The 8,889-nt window shown below is 42.6% G+C and overlaps 1 protein-coding gene across 1 annotated transcript; it reads left to right on the top strand.

The window, feature by feature from the left end:
* The first annotated feature begins 740 nt into the window (after positions 1-740).
* Positions 741-8,329, top strand: st3gal2 (ST3 beta-galactoside alpha-2,3-sialyltransferase 2). The gene is made up of 8 exons (XM_077735347.1): positions 741-746; positions 1,010-1,615; positions 2,646-2,705; positions 2,962-3,095; positions 4,107-4,286; positions 4,380-4,425; positions 5,369-5,488; positions 5,559-8,329. The coding sequence occupies exons 1-8, from the start codon at positions 741-743 to the stop codon at positions 5,730-5,732; spliced, it is 1,326 nt and encodes a 441-aa protein (XP_077591473.1). The 3' UTR covers positions 5,733-8,329.
* Positions 8,330-8,889: the final 560 nt, after the last annotated feature.

Below are 8,889 nucleotides of genomic sequence, written 5' to 3'. Positions count from 1 at the left end.
CAACTTATCAGGTTGATAAAGAATCACCATTGTGTTGCCCTGCTTGCCACATGTTCACACAATTAAATCAATGCAACCAGCAGACAGATGCCTCAGCACCCTCCCTCCTATTGTCCTCTCAAAGCCAGCCCAGCTGGAGAGATGAGTTCTAGTATTGATTGGTTCGATTGTCATTTTATTCCCTCCATTAGACCCTCATCCGGTCTGGCCCAGTCCCTGCTTAATATCAATCACAGGGCTTTCTCCAGTTCATAGATTGAGTCTTTGGAATTGTTTCGTGACTTCCCTGCTTTCAAAACTATGCAATCACATTCCCAACATCTGAATACTGTGATAACCCTACAGGCAGAGATGCTTGTGTAAAAAGAGTGGAAGAAAATATTGGAAGAGAACATTAGACAGAATAAAAAATGGAAGGAATTCAATCAGGTGTAAAGAAAGACACACGGAACGAACACGTCACGGCTATATTTCTCTAGAATGGCTTGAGATGAGACGGAATACCCTTCAGGCCAGACCGCCTCCCTTCTACTGCCGCTCCTCCTACATTCATCCCTCCCTCTCTCCGCCACACTGAACTGAAGCTTTTCTAGGTTCTGACTACAGTGTAACAGAAGACACCGGAAAGGCAGCAGCCTCAAAGTGAGCTGGGTTACTTGCGCAGATGGTAGAGCCGAACAGGACGACAACCTGCTGCATCTGCAGTCACTCTTCGCCGGTTTTCCGCTAACGGCCAGAAGATGCAAGTGATGGAAACAAAAATGGCAGAGGACCAGAGGGAGACATCTGGATAAAGATTGCGTGTCTTGATGCAACAGAAAAGGACTCTTAAAATCGCCGACTGCAGCAACTTCTTTGTGTGAGACCAACACATATTTGTAGACGGGGGTGGGGGAAAAAGACAGAGAAAGTCAGAGCAGGAAGATTGCCAAGTGCACGGCTTCTGGGACAAATACAATGTGGCGCATTGTCTGGTATTTACGGAAATGATTGCGGGCGCAACCTCTAGTCCGTAGTGCCATACCAGGAGCTCTGTCCTATCCCATTGACCGAGCCTCGGTGGCTGCTGGGTACAGTGGCAGGCCAAGGCGTCGGGATATGGCCGTGGGGAGGCCGCATCCCTTCCTCCGCGCTGCAGCGTGACAGGCATTGGGGGTTCTGGGATCGGGGTCCTTTGAGGAGTGCGCCCAGGCCTTGGATTGGTAGAACTGCACCTGGGGTCGGGGCCTCGGGTAGTAACAGGGAAGGGAGCGGAGCTGAAAGAACCAGAAGGCCAAGATGTTCTCCCAGAGTCTTGGTGGTCCTCGGCTCGCTGGTTCTGGTCTTTCTGACTTCGCTTTTTTTCTCCGTTTCGCTCCGGAGCGGCGTGGGCTTCAATTACCTGGAGCCACCCGGCTGGGAGGATTCTCGGCCGGTCAAGCTGGTGCCCAGTTACGCGGGTTCGCACAGACGGCTTCCCTCTGACTCCCCACAGCAGAAAACATGCGCCTGTCCTCGTTGTGTCGAGGACCCCGGAGTTTCAGATTGGTTCGATGAGAACTATGACCCGGATATCTCACCTGTTTGGACCAGAGACAATATCCAGCTTCCCTCCGATGTCTACTACTGGTGGGTGGTAAGTAACAACCCATTTTTCCCCATTGTATTTAATACTCTTAAGTAATTCTTCACTCGTTATGACAACTTCTCCTGGATTCGTCCTTCATGACTGGCATTTTTGACTACTTGAATTTGGTCTCAAGCCGACATGACTGTCAAATATCTCAAATGTTTGTCTTTACCGGCCATACTGAAAAAATGAAATAGAGCTGCCAGGTATGTTATACCTTAGTAGTCAACTTACATGAAGATTAGTGGTTCCAGAGCAACAAAGGCACTTTGTGCCAAGCTGGATTTGGCATTGCACAAGGGACATATGAGAGACAGGGAAGGAGAAGGATAGAGAGATGGAGAAAGATGAGGATGAAGGAGAAACAAAGACCAGCTGGAGAGTGAGAGGTAATGGGGGAGTTAGAGAGATTTAGTGCTCTCTGATCACTGCTGATGAGCCGCGTGACGCTCAGATGTCCCAGAGAGACCGAGAAAGCTGAGGAGGAGGAAGACACCAAACAAAGAGGGAGCGGGGGGAAATTAAAGAGAAGGAATTACAGACGTGAGGGCATACAGGCTGCTCGGGGAATGGGACCCATCCAAATGCTAGGCAACAAGATATGTGAAAGTGAGAGGGAAACTGTAAAAAGTCAAACCAAGGTTTTGAATTTTCTTAAAATATTATATGGATTTGAACTTTGCGCTCATGTTGAATGAAACCTAGACAATCACAATTGGGTACTTTTAGAAAAGTCATTTCGCTTGTGACAAATTTTCAAGTGCTGTAAACTTCCAGAAACAAGCAAACGTGCATTAATGCAAAAAAATGAATGAAAAATATAAATATCACCAGAAGAATTGACTCCAAATCATTTGTACTGGGAATTTTTTGCAGCTGTCAATGGAATTCAGTAAGTTAGGAAGTTATGCCAATTGGAAATACAACCATGTTTAGGCAGTTCCGTACATGGAGATGGCAGGAAGCAGCACAACTACACGCCAGAGTACTACAAACCCATGATGCTGTTCTTCTAAACATGTTTTCCCCTTTTTAGATGTTGCAGCCCCAGTTTAAACCACACAACATCCAGCAAGTGTTGCTTCGATTGTTCCAGGTACCCTATTTAACTTAAATACATAGAAATTTAGATGATGAAATGACTTTAAAGTGACTAAACTTTCTTCAATTGAACTTTCTGGGATTATTATGTTTAAAAGAGACTATTTCAGAGTTGCTGTATTTAAAAAGGTGCTATTTTCTGGGGGGGTGGGGGATGAATTAGTATGGCTTTTATCATATTGTACAATTATTATCATCAAGTGCTCCTAGCACTTCATTTTTCCTCACGTTATAATGGCGTTTTGTTCCAGGTGATTCCTGGCCGATCCCCATACGGCTCGTGGGATCCGAGTCGATGCTTACGCTGTGCCGTAGTTGGGAATTCTGGGAATCTGCGTGGGGCAGGATATGGGCCGACCATAGATGGACACAACTACATCATGAGGTAAGAAGACTGAATCGTGTGGTTTATAATGCCAAGTGTATTAGGAAGAGGCAGATGGCTGGTATACACCGTCATTAAAGTTACATCAGGACTAAAAGGGAAAGGAAACAGATGCGCCTCCGTTGCAATATTTAATCTTAATGTTTTGTTTATTCCTATTGGTGTCGGGGAGGGGCTGAGGTCATCAGCTTCTTGGTAGGCCGACAATCCTAAGATGTTGAATTAAAATACTTGCGTCGGTCCTGAAGGCATTCACAGTAAATCCTTTGGCCTCAATCTAATTCTTCTTTTGTTTTATGCCAAGAGCAAATCCTACATATATAACATTTGGTTTGGAGTTGGCTGGTTACATCACTAGCAATATGTAACAATCGATATAGGACTGACTATTTTGATGCTTAACTCGTGCTTCAAGTTATCAAAAATCTCAATAACCGACTCGTATACTCGGTGAACTTGTTGGTTGACGCAAATATTCAAGGGTCAGGAAGAAACATGTTGAGAATGGTTCAGCTGAGTTTGTCAGGTTTGGACTCCTCGCCATTGAGCAACTCAAGTTGTTTGTTGTGTCGGAATATTGAAAGAAAAAGCGGCAGTTTTGCATTTTAAGTAGATAAGTGTGGGCTGTCATAGAGTGCTCGACGTTCTCATTTCAGCAGTTTAACTCTATTTTACATTTTAAAATGAGCTCAGACTCACAACCACCCACAACCGCCCACTTTCTGTCCGTCTTGGCGCAAACTGTTTTATTCGATGTGGCTAGACATTTGTTGGGTGTATAATACTGCAGAGCTCCGCCAGCCTTCATCATTGTCCCACACATTTCACGGTCTTCCGTTCCAGCCTGATTTTGCCAAATTAATTCCGTTCCACTGTATGAAGTCGCGATAAAGACAATATACTCCAGTCCCACGTGTTATCGATCATACCAGCCTCCACAGATCAAATGCATTTGCAACTATCGCGACTAATATCCGCCAATGAGTTTTCAGTCCCTTCTCGCCCCATCAGGATAAACTTGGCCCCGACGGTGGGCTACGAGGAAGACGCCGGGAGCCGCACCACTCACCACTTCATGTATCCAGAGAGTGCCAAGAACCTGGCAGCCAATGTCAGCTTTGTCCTGGTTCCTTTTAAAACGTTAGATCTCGTTTGGATTACCAGTGCGCTGTCTACCGGCCAGATTCGATTGTAAGTGCACTTCTCCCACCTGGGTGGCGGCCATCCGTCTTCCATCTATCAATCCAACTGAAGGAATGTTAATGCGACCTATCTTTCCCACAGCACGTACGCTCCAGTGAAGCAATTTCTTCGTGTAGATAAAGACAAGGTAAGCTTCTACTGAATATATGCAAACAAACGCCTTGCTTGCTATTACTGCATGTTGCCTTTGTTCATAGAGGATTAGTTAGGGAAGAAATCGTCCCTTTGTTTGAAATAATCTTCCACTCGCTGTTTAATCCATAAAATAAATAAACTTCACATAATCTCCACCATGAGCTGACTTCTTGGAGACTATCATTGCCTGAGCACCAACGCAGTTTTACAGCCGTTTTTGGAGTTTAGCCAAGAGTATGGATTTGTAAGATTTACCAAGAGCGATCTAAAGTCTTGCTTTTTGGCACTGAATGTTACCTGTAGATTAGAAAAGTGGAATTACTGTTACTCACCAGATCAATTCCTCTTCCGGTGCCACCGACATCAAAACCAGCCAAGCAGAATCCATGCCTTTTTTTTTTCTTAATGCCCGGGGCGAGTCCTTGGAAGAACTTTGACTTTAGTTGAAGATTTGCCTTGTCTTCAAAACGGCCGGGAATCTTGTTGCTCTTCCTCTGTGCATTTCATATGAATTGATGAGCTGGGCTCAGCTTGACTGTTGAAGAAAATGATATTGGCATTCACGCGTAAAACAAACTCATTACTAATTGTTTAACTCTTGCTCTTTTCATCCTTTGGCTGTGAATTAAAATGTGTTTGTCACAAGTAGCCGTACCACTCATTTAAACTGGGAGGGCTTCCAGCAAATGAAAATCGGTTTATTTGCTGGCAGGCTTCCCAATTAAAAAGGATTGGACATCTATCACCCCCAATGGCAGCCAAATAGGTAACAAAAATTGAAGACCTCAGAAAAAGCATCACCATTCATTCAATCAAGTAAAACAAGCATGTGGCTTGAACACATTAGAATGAACCCGAGAAAATGTCAACTTCCCACTAAAGTGCATTGATTGAATTTGTTCCAGTATTTAGAAAAGCTACTTGTCTGTACCCAGGTCCAAATCTTCAATCCAGCATTCTTTAAATACATTCACGATAACTGGACCAGGCATCATGGCCGCTACCCATCTACAGGCATGCTGGTGCTTTTCTTCGCCTTGCACGTCTGTGATGAGGTCAGTACTGTCAGACATTTTACTTCTAGCAACTACCCAGAACTTACCCTTTGAATATCGACTTTTCAAGGTGAATGTGTTTGGATTTGGGGCGGACGGTCGGGGAAACTGGCACCACTACTGGGAGCAGAACCGCTACGCTGGAGAATTCCGAAAGACTGGTGTCCACGACGCCGACTTCGAAGCACAGATCATCCAACGACTGGCCGAGGCCGGAAAAATCACAGTCTATCCTGGAAAATGAAAGAAAAACGACGATCACTCGACAGATTTAGCCTGAAATGATGGGCAATGTTTTCTAATCATAAACTTCAAGACCAGAAGTGAAAAATCAAGACATCAACTGATTGCTTCTAAATGTGGGCATTCAGAGAACTTGAGATGGAACGGTTACATTCTGTCACATTCTGCATGGATTTGAATCCTCCAATATTTCTATAGATACGGATTGCCCCGAGGAGGAAATCAGCACTGTAGTGGGAAAAAAAACAAAGCTCTCCAGCCAGTGTTTCCAATAGCAACAAACTACAGTCCTGTGGATGTTGACCCAAACAATGCAAGACTGTAGGCGTGCAGGCAGGCAGAAAGTCACAGACTAAAGCATCCATTGAGATCTTCGACTTTGTCACACTCTTAAGATAATTGCCAGTCAATTTGTACAAAAACTCTGAAAATGTTTCATCAATTTGTAAAATTGATCAAATGGTTTATCTACGGGCGCAAATGACTTACGAAGGTATCACTTTCTAACAAAATGACGAAGTTGAGCGAAGAAACTGATCTTTTAAAACCATCTCTTGGTGACCATCTCCAGATTTTGACTGGGAATTTTCCAGAATCCCCACCCAGTGAAAATTCCAGGAGGACGCTGTTTTTTGACTGCGATGCACATTGGTCAAGGATCAGACTTTTAATAATCCCTATGTGGTGTGTCGCACTCTCAGTTAAGCGCTAAAGCCAAGCTACGCATCATTTGGTCTGGCCCAGTTTGTGTTGTTTTGCAAGTTCCGCTTGGCCTTAAGGACTTCGGCAAACGTGTGTAATAGAACTGCAGCGTAAACAACCCAAACAGACTTCATTGCGCCAGTGGTTTAGCTCCTTCCAGATTATTGGAATGAACGCGATAGCTTCATCGACTTGCTGAACTTCCAGCTGTCTATGGAGTGGGTACAGTACCACGACACGCCTTAGATCAGTCACCATTTGACCTGCTCTTCTGTTTTCTTTATCATGTCATTATCACCTTAACCTCTGCAGATGGTTTCATTTGCTCTGCTGTGGTTTAGAGCTCCTGTTGAGCACTCACATGAGTTTTATTTTATCATCCCTGAAATAAGGAGGAAAGGACTAGAGTGCAAAATATTTCATTTTTTGTTGACAAGCGACACAAAATGGTCATAACATGATGTGGCCCTAACCCAAAGACAAACTGGGGTTTCTCATTTATGCATGTTTTGGCTTGAAACTAAAACACAAGAATGATCTTAATTCACATATCTTCTATGCTTGACATGCACATCGATTGAGTAACCAGTGGTGTAAAAATTTTACTTACAACTTGTATGGAATTTGAATAGTCACAAGTATTAGGAATACGTTGAGGATTTAAACCGTCTTGAAAAAGACCACCAACCACTTGAAATATAAAAGGCACAGAGGCCAAAATAAAGACGTCAGTAACAGCTACCATCATTTTTTAATCTTAGTCAGCCTCCTTTGTTAACACATTGACCCGAGTAGCGACCTGTATGTCTACAGTGCCTTGTCTTGCCACTGGTGGATATATTGAGCCGAGAGCCACGCCATCAGAACGACCACCTGCTTACCTTAGCATTTCTAGCTTTACACTGACCGACACAAACCTGCTGTAAGTCGGCTGGCTCTGAGCTGTGCCTTCTGAGTATGTTAAAAAACAAAACAAACAAAAAAAACGCACATTTTGCCATCTTGTTTCATTTACAATGACAAAGAGAATAAGGAAGAGGTTATGTATTAGGTATGTGATGTATGTGATCCATTGCTTTCTATGTAAATTGTGCGCTTTTACCGTGAAACACTTGTGTTGAATATCATAGAATACTGTAGTTATACACCAATCATTCATTGAACATTAGGGCTTGTTTACAGATGAGTTGTATCAGGTTTGGAGCGTGAGGGCAAATGAACCTTATTTCACACGTCCATCATTGACTGAATAATATTTAATAAATAATATACATAGTTTAGACAATGTCGGATTCAAAACAGGTGACACTCTTAATGATGATTTGGATACAATAGAATAGTTTGCTTTCTTCAATTCAGATCTTTGCACAATTCACAGCTCTTGTGTTGGGAATATTTGTAACTAATCATTTATTTTTCAAGATGCACCCTCTGGCTCGGAAACAATTTTGGTATGTAAAGCACAATCCTAGGAAATTTGGACGGTTTGTATCGAGTTGATTTAAAAAGATAAATTTAAAAAAAAAAGGTCCCAACAGTGTTAACCCTTTCAAGCACAAATTATGATTTTTTTCCTCCCCTTTTGATTATACATTCATACAGGAGTCTCAAACTTGGCACCAGCGCCGCATTGAATTGGGTCTTACAGAACAATATTGAATTATCATTTTGAATAGATGTCCACTGTAATGACCACTGTCTCTTAAATGGTTATCAATTTAGTTAAAAGGGGAAACAAGGAAAAAAACTGTATTCCTTCAAGTTTTACGAGTGTTACATTAGAATAGATAAGTAAAGCAAGTCAAACCAAATCTATTTCCATTGTATTGGGGAGAGCCATTGGTTGGTGGTGCATTTCATGTCATTTGTCAAAAGCGTTTATCTTAGGTTGTAAAAATAAAAGTTTCTCATTATAATGTGTGGTGCGTGTTTTTAACAACACTGAGTCAAGATCACGTCTAATCACTTAGTTTTACGACTTCTCAGCTTGCTCAAAACGTCTCATCAGCCCTTAGACATGATAAGATATGACATGCCAGATGCTGGTTAACTCTGAAAACAATGAACAAAGCAATTCATTTATCTAATCAATCAGAAATGAGACAGTAAAAAAGGGAAATCTGGCTCCGATTAGTATGTACTTACCAGAATTCAGTCTCTGAATTTCATGAATAAAATTTAAGCAAATTTATAGTGTCCTCACTAAGAACAACAAAGAATGGGGGCTGTTTAAAACTATTAAATTATGTCAACATTAACTACAAACTATCGAGGACGTTAAAAAAAGAAGTTGCTTAAGATTACGGTGGCAAAACCTGCAAAATTGACTCCAGATGTGAAGAGAGAATGGTGGCACGTTCATTTCAAATTCCATCTGCAGCTTCCACGTGCGTACATTAGTGCATCTGTAGTAGCCAATCATGTTACAGTGCGGCACCTCAACCAACCAATCAGAT

This window comes from Stigmatopora nigra, chromosome 2 (genome assembly GCF_051989575.1).
Source record: "Stigmatopora nigra isolate UIUO_SnigA chromosome 2, RoL_Snig_1.1, whole genome shotgun sequence".
Taxonomy (NCBI): domain Eukaryota; kingdom Metazoa; phylum Chordata; class Actinopteri; order Syngnathiformes; family Syngnathidae; genus Stigmatopora; species Stigmatopora nigra.
This window is presented reverse-complemented; position numbering and strand designations above follow the sequence as displayed.

Coding starts and splice junctions, on each gene's coding strand:
- st3gal2 (XM_077735347.1), top strand. Junction 2,706..2,961: donor TGTTGCTTCGATTGTTCCAG/GTACCCTATTTA, acceptor GTTTTGTTCCAG/GTGATTCCTGGCCGATCCCC. Junction 3,096..4,106: donor GGACACAACTACATCATGAG/GTAAGAAGACTG, acceptor TCGCCCCATCAG/GATAAACTTGGCCCCGACGG.